The 16,899-nt window shown below is 45.6% G+C and overlaps 1 protein-coding gene across 1 annotated transcript in view; it reads right to left on the minus strand.

The window, feature by feature from the left end:
• cps1 (carbamoyl-phosphate synthase 1, mitochondrial) overlaps positions 1-16,899 on the minus strand; it is a 123,463-nt gene that overhangs the window by 24,463 nt on the left and 82,101 nt on the right. Inside the window, exons 26-29 of the mRNA XM_056288938.1 lie at positions 14,695-14,889; positions 7,156-7,223; positions 3,569-3,644; positions 2,678-2,755 (exon numbers count right to left, since the gene is read on the minus strand). Of these exons, the coding sequence (XP_056144913.1) occupies positions 2,678-2,755; positions 3,569-3,644; positions 7,156-7,223; positions 14,695-14,889 (417 nt within the window). The remainder of the gene's footprint in view (positions 1-2,677; positions 2,756-3,568; positions 3,645-7,155; positions 7,224-14,694; positions 14,890-16,899) is intronic.

The raw sequence follows: 16,899 nt of genomic DNA on the forward strand, positions 1-16,899 counted from the left end.
TTTTCTTTAGCTTCGGATAAATGTATTGCGTTCTTTCCAGATCCATCAGCGCTGCCATTTCTTTTCAGTAAAGATGGAGAAGATCAGTTCCTCTTTATGCTGAACATCTGTGACACGTCTCCATTTACACAACAAAGTGCCAAATAACACGAGGGTGTCGTGGAGATGAGTCATCATACTACTCTTGAATGACTCAATGCAAGCAGACAATGTTAATAGTGTGAAATTGAAGAATAAGCTGTCTTGGTAATGTGCAATGATGTTACCTAAAATGACATTACCGAAAAGTTTCCTGCACTTATAAAAAACCATTAGCTATAGACTGGAGGGACAACACAATATTGGGCTTGATGGCATGTCTTATCTATTAGCAAAACCTTTCTGACAATACTTACAGTAAACGGGGGCACACATTTCTATATAATTACAAAGGCTGGTTGAATGAATAACTCAGACTGTTTGAAGCCTACGATTATTTTATACTCACCTCTCGTGTATAAAACAATAATCTCAGTCATTCACCCTTTATACCGGACACACAGCTCCAGCTTGCCATTTAAAGTTCAATGCAATTAATGGTGACGTATCGACAATCCTCTTTCAATGCAAAGAAACACTTTTTTGCAATGAACAGAGATTGCAAATTTGTCTTCCCTCCATGGTGTATATATATATATATATATATATATATATATATATATATATTTATGCCAATCCTGGAAGGGCTGCAGACTATATCACATGCCTCCTCCGATACATGTGGAGTCGCCAGCCGCTTCTTTTCACCTGACAGTGAGGAGTTCCACCAGGGGGACGTAGCGCGTGGAAGGATCGCACTATTCCCCCCCCAGTTCCCCCCCCCCCCGAACAGCGCCCTGACTGACCAGAGGAGGTGCTAGTGCAGCGACCAGGACACACACCGACATCCGGCTTCCCACCCACAGACACGGCCAATTGTGTCTGTAGGGACGCTTGACCAAGCTGGAGGTAATGCGGGGATTCGAACCGGCGATCCCCATGGTGGTAGGCAACGGAATAGACCGCTACACTACCCAGATGCCCCGTATACACACATTCTTAAGTTGCATATGGCAGGTTTGAAAATTTTCAATTAACCTCTATTATATGTTTAAATTCACATTCAAAGTGAAACAATAGCTTTGTTTGTGTGCGAATAGGATTTTTACTAAACAAAAACCCAAAATATGGTGAATTCAGTGTTAATGAAGCGATTAAATATTTGAGACTCATAATTATGTATTTTTTAGGATTTGAAGTGATAATGATTAAGGTTGAAGTGTTGTTGGCAAGCACCGTTTGATGACTGCTGACAGAGCTGAGAGGTCTGCCAGGGTGAAATGGATTTTGCTCAGTGACAAAAAAAAAAAAGGAAAAAAAAAAGAAAAAATGAATCAGAAGAAAATTGGTTACACCCAGACAATGCCCTGCTCTTATCCAAAGGAGTTGAATCAAGTGCAACTGGACTTGGTTATATATCCGTGAAGACGTTTCGCCTCTCATCCAAGAGACTTCCTCAGTTCGTGCCTTTCTGACTAGACCAAGCTAGTCTGACTGGCTGGTGATGAGACTCACAATTTATCCTCTAGGAGTCGTTGTCAGAGCTATAGATGTCCATGGCTCTTTGTGTCCCGACGTTTACCAACGTCCGTTGCTAACAGAGCCATAGATATGAGTGGCTCTTTTGTGTACCAATGTTATGGCCGCGCCCGTCGTTATCGGAGCTATATGCATGGCTCTCCTGTGCTCCGATGTCCAACCGTGCAATTTGCATTTGTTTAGCAGTGACGGTCGTTGGGGGTGTTAGTCGAAACTAACACCTCCAAGGAAGCCTCTCGGATGAGAGGCGAAACGTCTTCACGGATATATACCAAGTCCAGTCGCACTTGATTCAACTCCTTTGGATAACCATGACCTGGATGAATGAGAACATTCACAGACACACCCTGCTCTTAGTTATTAATGCTGAAGAAGTCAATGTCCACTGCAAATGATTGCAATACAGGATGTGTACTGCCCTTTCTGAAATGTTCTTTGTGTGTAGATTATATCTACTAAAACACTGGTGTGCAAGAACCCATTTTGGAAACAGGCTGCCATGTCATGGTGCAGCCACACTGCAAACCCTCCCAACAACTATCCATCCATCCATGGATGGACAAGTAAGCCAATGTTAAAAACAGTTGGCAAAGATGGCTTTAACAGACATTTAGTTCAGTCATGCTGGCATGGTTTCGGTCTGCTTGTCTGATGCTACTGGCTGGAGCTAGAAATCTTTGCAAATCTGTCAGCAGATTGTGCTGCGGCACTGTAATGGATGGATCCAGGGTACGACATTAAACTGCAACCATCGGCGACTAAACTGGCAGCCCCACTTCAACCCTTGGGTGTGTGAACCCCCCAGCAGGACTAAAACAAAACTTGACAAAGGTCGGATGAGTTCCTCTGTGAACCAACGGCTATCCATACCTGGAGAGGAGACAGAGACCACCAGGTACTCCCCCTACTGGAACACAATGATGACTCAACCTGTTGAGGCATCAGCTGTACTCCTACAACCTCCATATGTTACAGAACGGATGACGATGATGATGACTATAATGGATGTAATGAACTGGTTTTAGATACTAGGCAGGTAGGAACATGATGAATATCTCACCTTACCACCCTTGGCCACAGCATCCACCTCTACCTCCCTGGCACCACAGATGAACTTGGTGATGACCACCGGATGCTCCTGGTGGATAAAGGGAAGGACAGGGTTTGTTACTGAGCGCAAACAGACGACTAAGGAACTGGCCATGTGTATTATATGTGTATATCTTTCAAGGTTGGCAAGGACTTCGCTCTCCAAAGGGCACCGTGAGCCAGAAAAGAAGATGGCTAGAGAGCGACAGCGCTGGAGCTCTAGAGGTATGATGTTGGACTATGTGCAAGTTTTCAGCCCATTGAGGCCAGGCAGAGCTTGTGGAGGGAACAAATGCTCTAACACAAGTTACGTTACAAAGCTAGGTAGAGGTATTTCGGGAGATTTCTTTTTTGGGGGGGATTTTTCCCCCCTTTTTGATCCCAATTGCACCTGTCCAATTACCCAACTCTTCCAAGCTGTCCCGACCATGCTCCACCCCCTCTGCCGATCCGGGGAGGGCTGCAGCCTACCACATGCATCCTCCGATACATGTGGAGTCACCAGCCACTTCTTTTCCTTTTCACCTGACAGTGAGGAGTTTCGCCAGGGGGACGTAGCGCATGGGAGGATCACGCTATTCCCCCCCAGTTCCCCCTCCCCCCTGAACAGGTGCCCCGACCGACCAGAGGAGACACTAGTGCAGTGACCAGGACATACCCACATCCGGCTTCCCACCCACACACACGGCCAATTGTGTCTGTAGGCACGCCCGACCAAGCCAGAGATAACACAGGGATTTGAACCCTGTGTTGGTAGGCAACAGAATAGACTGCTACGCTACCCAGATGCCCCTCGGGGAGATTTCTAAACAATTTGTTTGGCAATGTCTTACCACCCAGGTAAGGGCGATGTTTAACTCACCTGAGACACCTGACTGGCCTCTTCTAAGAAGCGCTTCATCTCTTCTTCTCCATACGCAACATTCATCGCAGAGCCACTGGAGAGACACAAAGAAAGAGCCAGAGTGAGGCAGACCAAAGAAAGAAAATAAAATAAAATAAAGAAATACAACAAGAGAGAAAAACTGGCCTGAGTGAGTATAAGAAATTGAGAAGAAAAACAAACGTGTGAAAGTTGACTGCTCACAACACATATCCATCATCACTGATGCACCATCATTAACAGGTAAGAATATCCAGAAACAGCCAAAAGACAGGGAAAAATAATATTTTATATCAGTACTTTTCACCCCTCAGAACCACAAGAGCTTAGTCATGAAAATTTAACAGACTGAGGCAAAATTCTTGTTTTGTTGTTTTAGACTTTAGACTGCTTGCTGAGCGATCCACCTGGATGAGAGAAAGAGAGAGAGACAGAGAGAGATAAAGAAAGAGACGCAGAGATCGAAAGAGAGAAAAGAGCGTGAGACTAATGCCCCGTTTCCACTACATGGTACCGGCTCGACTCGACTCGCAAAGTGTCGTTTTCCATTACCGTAACAGTACCCCCTCAGTGTAGCTGGTCTGCATTGATTTTGGTACCCGCTCCATTTTTTTTGGGGAACCTCGACAAAGGTGGTGCCAGGAAAGTGGTAACAGCTACCAAAATGCCAGTACTTCCCAGTAACGGAAAATGAAAAACGGTGAGTCGAGTTGAGCCGGTACCATGTAGTGGAAAAGGGGTACAATTGAGACTTGGAGGGGAGATGGAGAAAGAAAAAAGAAAAAGAAAAGGACTACAGGTTTGGGTTTGAGCCTCCCTCTTCATCTGAAGAACAAATTAGCTTTCTCTCACCAACCTGCCCCATTAGACCTGCAATCCTGCCGCCATGACTCACGCGCTTGCAAACTCATAACTAATGATGACATTTCAGAGGACATGTAACATTTGCATTCCCATTCTTCTTATTCAAATACAATAAAAGAGGGGTCCGCGGTGGAGTAGCGGTCTAAGCATCGGCTTTGTGTCGATGCAGTTGCCCACTGGGGACTGGGGTTCGCGCCCCAGTCTCGTCAGATCCGACTATGGCCGGACTCGATGAGGCAGCAATCATTGGCAACGCTGTCTTCGGGAGGGGGGCGGAGTCGGCTTGTGTTCATCACATGAATGCGTCTGTGTGTGTGTCAGAAAAAGTAGTGGTTTGGCCTGGATTCGCCTTGTCACAAAAGCGGCAAGGCGTCTCCTTTGAGACTGCCGGCCGGAGAGATGCAGTTGGCGAACGCATGCAGTACGAGGGTGGGTGTTTGAACTAAAAATAGGGATCGATTGGCCACTAAATTGGGAAGAAAAAAAGGGAAAAATCAGAAATAAATTTATAAGAAATACAATAAAAGATTTTTTTTTAAAAGGGGGGCGGACCCTTTAGTTGACTGGTTAGCACAGTCGCCTGTGGTGCGGGTGACCCGGGCTCGCATCCCAGCTGCGGTGGATTCCCAGCTGCCCCCCCCCGAATTCGCTACTTAATTTTTCTTTTAAACGTATTTGCTAATTTTTCAGAGAAATTTCCTACCAGATTGAAACAGAGTTTGATACGATGAATAAATTTCAAGTTCATTATTAACAATTATGCTCACCCAAAACAGGTAAGTGCAGATATTCCGAGGTTTTGGGTTCATTTAGGGCAGGGAAGCAAATGTCTTTCCAGTTCCATCAACAGACATGTGTCCTGAGGAACACTGGTCTGCAGGCAGACAGCCTGCTCTTCCATCCCAGCATGCATGAGCGGGTGCGTTTGTGTGCATGTGTATAATGGTACTGTTGTAAAATCCCTTGTACAGAGCTCAAGGGCAAGAGTGTGTGTTTGCGTGTGTGTGTGTGCGTGCTTGTATGAGAATGTGTGGACATGCGAGTATGTAGAGAGCCAAAGAAGAACACTCAAAAACCATTACCTAGTATGTCAGAGGCGAGAGCTAAAAAGGTTCGAGGGCGGGATGAGATCAGAGGGAGTTAACGCGACCCCGGGGGCCGTGATGACAAAACCCAGCAGAGGAGGAAAGAGCAGGCGAGACACCAGGGGGGAGAGAGGAGGGGAGAGGAAAACAGAGGAGTTGAGAGGAGAGGAGATGAAGGAGAAAGAGAGGATTCTTTTAACTGTTGATAAACATGTTATCCAGCCAAGCAAGAGTTTGGACAAGCGCCATGTCACCACAGCGGAGGGAAACACATGCCGGGGCGAGGACGCGTCCCCAAAGAGAAAACATTCAGGCTCGCAGCGACTGTAAGAGTGCAAGAGTGAACTGATTTGAAAAACGATAGCCTACATGACTCAAGGAAGGATTACCAATCAGATCATGCTTTCTCAACTGGGCTGACTGACAGGTACCCCTGACATGGGTTACAATACTGTGATGAAACTCAGAACCAGCATGAGACATGGTCATTTCTCATACAGAGCCCATCTACACCTGGTATTATAACACAATCTGTATCTGGATGCATGATCTGTGAACAATCTGTCCTTTGCACTTCCACCTGGCATGCATGCATGTTCTCGTTGCCTGCATCGTGTCATCACTGTGATCGGATCTCATTTTTGCACCACCTAAATGAAACAAGTGGGTGGAGTAGGCCTGTCTATTGTCATCAGAATGGACGGTCAACTGAAAACACATCAAAAATTGTCCTTGAAGGGGTCATTTCAACGGCCGAGGCAACAGAAACAGCAACTTGTTCTGCGGCCATTGCATTTCTGGCTGCTGCAAAAAGTAAACAGAGCAACAGTATTCGTGCCAGTCCCACCAAGCAGAGCTGGCCGAGTCTGAATAAATGACAACCTTCAGAATGAGCTGCGATTCATTTAACCACCAGCTGCAGGAATGAGGTTTCTATTCCCCGGGCGACACCATTTAACCCCAGTGAGTCCAAACTTTACCCACTGAATTTACAGCTGGCTATCTCTGACTGAGTTCAGATCCCAGTGCAAAGCCAGACTACTGCTGGAAGTGATCTGGAGAGCTGACTGTGTTCCGCCTACATTGACACCTTCAATTAATGTGTATATCTTTATCCAGATAACCGATCCAGATACAGATTGTACTTTAACACCAGGCATAAATGGTGTCAGGTGTTTCTGTGTGTGCATATATTTATGTTTTTGATTTTTTTTTCTTTGGATTTTTTTGATTTCGATATACTTTATTGATCCCCGTGGGGAAATTCCTCCCTGCATTTAACCCATCCTAGCTGTGCAGCTAGGAGCAGTGGGCAGCCGCCTTGCAGCACCCGGGGACCAACTCCAGCTCGTCTTGCCATGCCTCGATCAGGGGCACAGACAGGAGTATTAACCCTAACATGCATGTCTTTTTGATGGTGGGGGGAAACCGGAGCACCCGGAGAAAACCCACCACAGACACGGGGAGTACATGCAAAGTCCACACAGAGGACATTTATATCAATGTGTAAGCATCTGTGCAAATTCACCAAGCTTGTAACTCCTCCAATCACCTCATTATTTGGGAAACCAACAGCTGAACTCCCAATTTCCTGTGAGAGACGACGTGAACACTTACCTCAAAACATAGGAGGGGCGCAAGAGACACGGGTAGCCCACCTGGTTGGCAAAAGCAAAGGCGTCTTCCTGGGTTGGGGGAACAGAGGAGGTACACTGTCACTACAATTGATCAGGAAGGGGCCGATTTGCCAGGGACACCCCTGTGTCCTCCGCTACCACAATCCAGCAGCAGCTGTTAAAAGGACTGTTCTTGCTGAAGTGCTTTAGAATTAAAAACCAAAACAAAACAGTCACGTGGCGGGTTAGTGAAGCAAGTCTCCGCTCTCCACCTCTTCCTGCCTTGCTTGGAATTCCACCTTCACATAACGCTCCGACGAAAAATGCACCGTGGGCAATTGGTAGGCGGGAGAATCGACTCTGTGCATGACTGTAGTCCGCTGACTTCCGGTTTCTACCGCAGCGATCATACCAGTTTCCTGTTGGCGTGCGCTGGCGACAATGGCATATTTTTCGCGATGCCTGCAAGACTTACCATGGATAAATGTCGATGACACGCACAGAAGCGTCGACACACTTTCACCTGCACCTACCAACAAGTTTCAAGTTGTACATATCAAGTTACGTCCACAGTTATGAGGAGGAGCAGACGGACGGACGGACAGCATTGTGGACGTAACTTGATATGTACAACTTGAAACTTTCCACCCGTTTGCTGGTAGCTGCAGATGCATGTCGTTGACATTGATCCGTGGCAATTCCCGCAAGCGTCTCGAAAAACACGCCATTGTCAACAGCGCGCGCCAACAAACAGGAAACCGGCATGACCGCTGCGGTAGAAACCGGAAGTCGGTGGCTCAGCGTTTTCGGTTTTCACCGACTGTCACCGGAAAGTACCCAGATTTTCACCCGGATTTTATGTTTCCGCGGAGCCAAACGTTGTTCCTTTTCGTTTGAGGCTATGTAACAGTGTCCTCTTGTGGCGAAACTCGGCATGACGGGTGGCTTTGGAAAAATGAAAACCGAAAACGCTGCGCCTTGGAACTTATGCACAGACCCGATTCTGCTTCGGGCCAGGCCAGACACGGTACACAGAATCGAATGATTATTTGCGTATGAGTGAGAGTGTGCTGGTGTCCTCCCTCATTAAGGAACAATGCTTGAGGTAACCATTAGACAGCTTTCATAGAGCAAGGCCCATTGGCTTTGCTCTATGAAAGACACACACACACACACACACACACACACACACACACACACACACACACACACACACACACACACACACACACACACACACACAAACACACACAAAAGACTCTGAAATGAGCCCAGAACGTGACTGCTAATCAAAAGGCTAACCTAAACGCTTCAGAGGATAGCAAAGAGCTACAAGATATCTCTACACCCTAAATCCATCCCCTCCCTGATTTCCCCCTCTTTAATTGAAGTAACATGAGGAAAAAGCAGAGGGATGAGCTGTCTCACTCATCTCATCACTGCCTTTTCTCTCTCTCTCTCTGGCTCTCTGTGTCTCTCTCTCTCTCTCTCTCTCGCTCTCTCGCTCTCTGGCTCGCCTGTCTCTCTCTCCCTCTCTTTCTCTCTCTCTCTCTCTGGCTCACCTGTCTCTCTCTCTCTGGCTCGCCTGTCTCTCTCTCTCTGGCTCGCCTGTCTCTCTCTCTCTCTCTCTCTCTCTCTCTCTCTCTCTCTCTCTCTCTCTCTCTCTCTCTCTCTCTCTCTCTCTCTCTCTCTCCCTCTCTCTCGCTCTCTGGCTCGCCTGTCTCTCTCTCTCTCTCTCTCTCTCTCTCTCTCTCTCTCTCTCTCTCTCTCTCTCTCTCTCTCTCTCTCTCTCTCTCTCTCCGGCTCGCCTGTCTCTCCGTCATTACCCATCATTCACTGGCGAGGTAGAGCTCCATTAACAAACACCAGAGCAGTTTCCCCGAGGCTCCCGGGCCGTCTCCCACAGCTCTGCTGGAGTCGTTCCAGTCCATTAAAAAACAAACCGTGTCCTCTGGACAGAAAGGCAACTAAAATTAGTAGGTAGACCAGCGAGAGCGAGTCTATCTGTCTGATCTCCTCTCCATTGCTGCGAGAGGCTAATTCCCTCTTCTCCCCCGCCCCTGGCATACGGGAACAAGGGCAATGCTAATGGAAGGGACACATTTCAGCACTGGCTGCCGACACGTTTCAGCACTCCAGACGCTCGACCAGGAGCCTGCCGGCGCGCCGCTCTGGCCAGTCAGGAGGGAGTTGGGGAAAACCGTATGTACTCAGGAAGATGAGAAACACGGAGGCCACAGGGAGATGGTAGGGTGGTCATGGTGAGGCACAAGCTCTGCGTAAGGAGGGGTGTCTGAACATGCAAGAGAACCATCTGCAAGTACAGTCAGAGAATGTTAACTACCAGAAAAGAGGGGGGAAATAACCATGGGCCAGTGTGTGTGTGTGTGTGTTCTTGTACTTCTATCTTTGTGAGGACCAATTTGACATTTTAACCACCAGAGTGAGGACAAATATAGAAGTACAGGGCGTCCGGGTTGTGTAGCGGTCTATTTCGTTGCCTACCAACATGGGGATCGCCAGTTCGAATCCCCATGTTACCTCCGGTTTGGTCGGGCGTCCCTAAAGACACAATTGGCCGTGTCTGTGGGTGGGAAGCCGGATGTGAGTAGGTGTGCTGGTCGCTGCACTAGCGCCTCCTCTGATCGGTCGGGGCGCCTGTTCGGGAGGGGGGCTGGGGGGAATAGCATGATCCTCCCACGTGTTACGTCCCCCTGGCGAAATTCCTCACTGTCAGGTGAAAAGAAGCGACTGGTGACTCCACATGTATCGGAGGAGGCATGTGGTAGTCTGTAGCCCTCCCCGGATCGGCAGAGGGAGTGGAGCAGCGACCAGGATGGCTCGGAAAATAGGGTAATTGGCCAAAGTACAATTGGGGAGAAAAAAAAGGGGGAGGGTATATATATATATATATATAAGTACAAGAATTTAAGTGTGTGCATGTGTGGAGAGACCTTTGGCAGAGCAGAGTATGTGCTACAGGTCTTGACTTAGAATTGGTTCAGAATTTCCAAGAGCCAAGCATTCATTAAGAAAAAAAGTTTACAGGCAACGTGTCAAATCCTGAAAGTATATTTTCAAACCCTCAAAGGTAGTGAAATGCATCAAGCATAAAAATTATTAGAACAAAAGCATTTAATTCACTGCCAGTACCTGCTGCCCAAATGTAATCGTATAACAATGGATTACATTTATATAGCGCTTGATCTTGATACCCAAAGTGCTTCAGTGAAGGGGGGGGGGGGAAACTCACCTCAACCACAACCAATGCACCCACCCGGGTGATGCACGGCAGCCATTTTGCACCAGAAGGCTCACGACACATCAGCTTGAGGTGGAGAAAGTCACTGAGCTAGTTACATGGGAGGGGGGGGTATGATTAGGTGGCCAGATGGAGAGCGCCAGGTTGGGAATTTTGCCAGGACACTGGGGAACCCCCTACTCTATGCGATAAGTGCCATGGGATCTTTAATGTCCACTTCTCATCCAAAGGACGGCATCTCCTACAGCACAGTGAGCCCGTCAATGAACTGGGGCATTGGGATTCATTTATCAGGGCCAGAGGGAAGACTGCTCCCCACTGGCCCACCAACACCACTTCCAGCAGCAACTTAGTTTTCCTCTCCTGCCATCTGTAAATCGAGGTTATTCTTGGTAGTGACAGCCAATCATTTTTCAGTCCCCTACCATCCATCATTCGAAGCACTACTGACCTGTTCTGTTAATGTTAGGAAATATGTTAATTGCCACTCGCCACATTGGCCCGTCCACTGTAGCTGCATTTGGCCAGCAGCTGCCTGAAGCCTTGGCTCCTTTCACTGTAGAGACTGACTCTGTTGACAATGTCACTAGTGACTTAAATGTGGCCCTCTCTAGTCTCCTCGATTCAGTTGTACCTCTCACTACCAGAGCTAGGCAACCGAAGAGGCCTCCACCCTGGTTTAATGATGAGACACGTGCTCTTAAGAGCTCATTTATGCTCAACGTTTACTACGTATACGTATATGGACGGAGCCTTCTATCTGTACTCTGCGTTCATATTTCTGTACAGTTTCTAGGGGCTTGCGGAGCCATATAAACGGAGCAGTACCACCGGAAATACCACAGGAAATTGTGGGGGCAGTGTTGTGCAATGTGGAAATACCACAGGAAATCCTGGGGGCAATGTTGTGCAGTTTTTGAGGAAAGGCTGTGCAGCCTTTTCTTCCGCCATTTCTTCGTCCTCTTTGCTGTGTGTTGCTGGCTGGTCACGCGTGAGCTATTAACTACACTGCTCAACACTGCCCCCACGATTTCCTGATATGCTGCTGTGAAAGCAGCGTATCTCTCTCGCTTAATCAATATTAACAAATATAACCCCAGATTTCTCTTTGACACTGTATCTAAACTTACTAAAAAGCAGCCATCTATTAGCTGCTCGCCATTCACGGCCCATGAGTTTCTAGACTTTTTCTACAATAGGGTTGATGAGCTCATAAACAACATTAGTTCTTCAACTCCAGCTAGTCCTGCAGATCCTGTCTTACCAAATTCATTTCTATACAATGAGTCACTGATAGTCCCTGTTATTACAGCTTTTGAGACCATCTCTCTTGATACTTTGACTAAGCTAATGTCAGCTTCTAAACTACTTGCCTACTTGACCATTTATCTGCAAAACTTTTTAAATATCTCAGACTTTTCCTGGGACCTACAATGCTAGACATTGTTAATTTATCACTTACTACTGGCACTGTTCCCAGCAGTTTTAAGACAGCGGTGTTTAAACCTCTTACTTAAAAAAAAACTGCACCTCGATATAACTATAGAATATAATCGATAATATAGATAGGATATAGAATATAAATAAAACAATATAATAGAGACTGGTCGACCAGTCTCCTTCAAAATCTGTACTGCATGGTAGGTCAGTTTCTGTCTCAATGAATTTACCAAGCACCATTCTGCCGACGAGATTATAGAGTATTGACTATTGCAACTGTTTCTTCTCTCACATGTCTTTTCTCCCTCTTTCTTCTGTGTGTGAATGGTGTGATGTGAGTCTCCCTTGTGTGCGTGTGCAGTCTGTCCTCCTCCCAGGTCCGCATGGTGATGATGGTTGCCACCTGGACACTGCTTGGCATCCCCCTCATCACATTTTCCTTTTATATACGTACATATAATCCATATCATTTTTTTGTCCTGTTCATTGTTATATCCTGCTCTCATTCAGACGTGTGACTGGTTTTTTTTTCTTGTTCCTTCTCCTGCGTATGTGAATGGTGTGATGTGAGTCTATCCTCCTGTTAGTTCTACATGGTGATGGTGGTCGCGTGGCTCAGGTCCTGGGCTGTTCCGGTGGCATCTGGACACTGCTTGGCATGCTCCTCATCATTTTCTTCAGATATTTCATAATTCTATTATAATTCTGTTATCCTCTTTCAATGTTGTATTGTGTAAATTGTGTAAACACAACATCCATTGCACGTTGTCCATCTTGGGGGAGAGATCCCTCCTCTGTTGCTCTCCCTGGGGAGTCTTCCTATTTTTTCTCCCTGTTAAAGGGTTCTTTAGGGAGTTGTTCCTTATCTGATGTGAGGGTCTAAGGACAGGATGTTGTATTGCTGTACAGCCCACTGAGGCAAATTTGTAATTTGTGATAATGGGCTATACAAATAAAATTGATTTTACTTGAAGGAAGCTACTGTCAAAGCTAGAGATTGAGAGGTTCCAACAGAATCATCTTGTGATTCAACAGCATGGAGAGCAGCATGGAGCTGAAAGGGCTGCCTTTGAGGCAGGATGAAAGAGTTAAAGAACCAGCTGACATAATCCTACCAACCACGACAGCTGAATCCACAGGGCTGAGGATGGGCCAGAGTAAACACAGTCGACTGCCTGGATTGACTAAAGAAGGCCTATGACTCAGTGACCCACAAGTGGACAATGGAGTGCTTGGCACTATACAAAGCCAACAGAACATTGATAATCTTCCTCAAGAACTCAGTGTGGCTGTGGAAAACAAACCTAGAGGCCAACTCTAAGGCCACTGCACAAATGACCATCAAGTGCAGCATATACCAAGGTGATGGTATATGCCGCACTGTTCCCGCTGCTGTTTTGTATAGGCCTGAATCTTCTCAGTCAGATCACCACAAAGAGTGGATATGGATACAAGTTCAGAAGTGAGATAACCATCAGTCACCTCCTCTACAAGGACGACATCAAGCTGTATGCCAAGAGTGAGCGAGACATCGATTGACTGATCCACCTCACCAGAATATACAGTGATGAAATCAGGATGTCATTCAGACTGGATAAGTGTGGCTGAATGGTGACAAAGAGAGGGAAGGTATTCAGGACAGAAGGGGTGGAGCTATCAGAAGGCAGGATTGCAGACATTCAGGACAATTACAAGTACCTGGGTATCCCACAGGCCAATGGAGCCATGATGAGAGCGCAAGGAGGTCAGCCACAGTTAAATGCCTCCAGAGTGTAAGGCAGGTCCCGAGCAGCCAGCTCAATGATAGGAATCAGATCCAAGCCATCAATATGTATGCCCTACCAGTCATAAGATACCTAGCTAGGATAATAAGCTGGCCACAAGAGGAAATAGAGGCTGCAGATGTCGACTCAAGACATGAAAACTTCTCGCAATTTATGGAGGATTCCAACCGAAGTCCAGCACCCTGAGACTGTATGAGCAGCAAAAAGAGGACGTCAAGGATCAGTGAGTGTCAGAGCCAATATCCAGGATGAAACAAGAGGCATCCAAGAGTACCCCCCTCCCAGGACAAACTGCTCAGTGAGCACCTCAGGCAGCAGAGGACAGAGGGTGATGAGCAAGGAGACATCATGGAAGACCAAGCCCCTCTATGGGATGTACTATCGGCAGATAGAGGGAGTGGCTGACATCAAGGAATCCTACCAGTGGCTAGAAAAGGCTGGTCTGAAGGACAGCACAGAGGCTCTGATCATCTGATCATGGCAGCACAAGAGCAGGCACTCAACACCATAGAAGCAGGGGTCTACCACAGCAGACAGGATCCATGGTACGGGTGCAGGCTGTGCAAAGATGACCATGTGATAGTCAGGCACATAGTAGCAGGGTATAAGATGCAAGCTGGGATAGTAATTTGGATACACAAAATACTTAATCAATATCCTGCTATTTACAGGATATTTAATTTCTCCAGTTATTTATGCAAAAATAAACTATGTATAGCTGGTATTTTTTATGACTGAATCATCTGAATTAGATTTCTTAATATGATAGTATTTCAGTGTCATATTGCAGGGAGATGGCCAAGGACTGAACCCCAATAGTTTTTGCTTTTGAAACATCATTTTCTTCCTAAAAAAAAAGTACAAGAATCAGAACTAGGAGTCAAGAAGAACTGGATTCAATAGGCAGCCACCAAAAATCAGAACTGCTAGATTTACCACATGATACCAAACCCTAGTTTGTGCCACATTGATCATCACTGTAGAAAAAAATATGTACTTGAGAACTGTGTATCATTTATCATTATCTTCTTCTTCATCTTATTTTTTTACTTACCAGGGAACTAAGGGCCCTCCACGGGGCCTGTACCACGCCAAGATCATCCAGGATGCTGGAGAAGATGGAGCGCTCCTCAGCCCGGTCAATCTGCAGTGGACTGGTGCCCAGGATATTCACGTCATTCAGGTGCAGTGGCACAGCTAAGTTGTTGGGAATCTGACCCCCCACTGACACTATACTTCCAGAACAACCCTGGAGGAGAAGAGGACAGGAAAGGAAGGAGGAGGAAAGATGAGAGGAATAGACAAGGAGAGGGAATGAATAGGACATGAGAGCCAAATAGTGTTTTCAGGATGCTTGAGATGCAGTTGATTCCCAATCAAAACAGTTAGCTCTTCTGCTCCCAGCCTGCAAGTCAGGGGCGATTCTAGGATCAGAGCTTTAGGGGTGTTGAGCACTCAGAGTGCTGGCCGGCCAGGCAAGATAAATTTCACTGTTTTGTACATTTTAACGCAATTTTGGACCATCATTCCCACATTTGTGAAAGAAAAGCATAACACATTTTGGGTAGTGGAAACACTGTGACTAAACCAACAAATCTAAGAAAAAATATTTAAATGCTGAGCTACAGCAAAAGAGGAATGGATTGGAATCATAAAAGAAATACACTACCGTTCAAAAGTTTGGGATCACCCAAACAATTTTGTGTTTTCCATGAAAAGTCACACTTATTCACCACCATATGTTGTGAAATGAATAGAAAATAGAGTCAAGACATTGACAAGGTTAGAAATAATGATTTGTATTTGAAATAAGATTTTTTTTACATCAAACTTTGCTTTCGTCAAAGAATCCTCCATTTGCAGCAATTACAGCATTGCAGACCTTTGGCATTCTAGCTGTTAATTTGTTGAGGTAATCTGGAGAAATTGCACCCCACGCTTCCAGAAGCAGCTCCCACAAGTTGGATTGGTTGGATGGGCACTTCTTTGAGCAGATTGAGTTTCTGGAGCATCACATTTGTGGGGTCAATTAAACGCTCAAAATGGCCAGAAAAAGAGAACTTTCATCTGAAACTCGACAGTCTATTCTTGTTCTTAGAAATGAAGGCTATTCCATGCGAGAAATTGCTAAGAAATTGAAGATTTCCTACACCGGTGTGTACTACTCCCTTCAGAGGACAGCACAAACAGGCTCTAACAGGTACTATTTAATGAAGATGCCAGTTGGGGACCTGTGAGGCGTCTGTTTCTCAAACTAGAGACTCTAATGTACTTATCTTCTTGCTCAGTTGTGCAACGCGGCCTCCCACTTCTTTTTCTACTCTGGTTAGAGCCTGTTTGTGCTGTCCTCTGAAGGGAGTAGTACACACCGGTGTAGGAAATCTTCAATTTCTTAGCAATTTCTCGCATGGAATAGCCTTCATTTCTAAGAACAAGAATAGACTGTCGAGTTTCAGATGAAAGTTCTCTTTTTCTGGCCATTTTGAGCGTTTAATTGACCCCACAAATGTGATGCTCCAGAAACTCAATCTGCTCAAAGAAGTGCCCATCCAACCAATCCAACTTGTGGGAGCTGCTTCTGGAAGCGTGGGGTGCAATTTCTCCAGATTACCTCAACAAATTAACAGCTAGAATGCCAAAGGTCTGCAATGCTGTAATTGCTGCAAATGGAGGATTCTTTGACGAAAGCAAAGTTTGATGTAAAAAAAATCTTATTTCAAATACAAATCATTATTTCTAACCTTGTCAATGTCTTGACTCTATTTTCTATTCATTTCACAACATATGGTGGTGAATAAGTGTGACTTTTCATGGAAAACACAAAATTGTTTGGGTGATCCCAAACTTTTGAACGGTAGTGTATATAACATAGAAAAGCAGACTTTATCCCTGAACCTATGTATGGACAAATCTACTAAGTTCTGGAGGAAGACAACTCATTTTGATACAGCAGCTCCTCAACATATACATATACAAATACACATACACATAAACAGTATATATGTATGTTTCTGAAGTAAAACAGCCCCCTATAGTGAGTACCAAAAATACCACAAATGGACCTTAGTCTTATTTTTGGACTTTTATTTGAAATGCAATGCATAAAATGTAAAACACATTAACAGAAATTGACTTTTTCAATGTTTGTCTCTGCTTTTTTCCTTCTTGTCTGTATTATATAATACAAATACATAAATAAAAATCAACTTCTCAAAAAAGAAAAGTCCTTTAAATCTACCAAATAATAATGATACTAATA

The sequence above is a fragment of the Lampris incognitus genome, chromosome 11, assembly GCF_029633865.1.
Source record: "Lampris incognitus isolate fLamInc1 chromosome 11, fLamInc1.hap2, whole genome shotgun sequence".
Classification (NCBI taxonomy): Eukaryota; Metazoa; Chordata; class Actinopteri; order Lampriformes; family Lampridae; genus Lampris; species Lampris incognitus.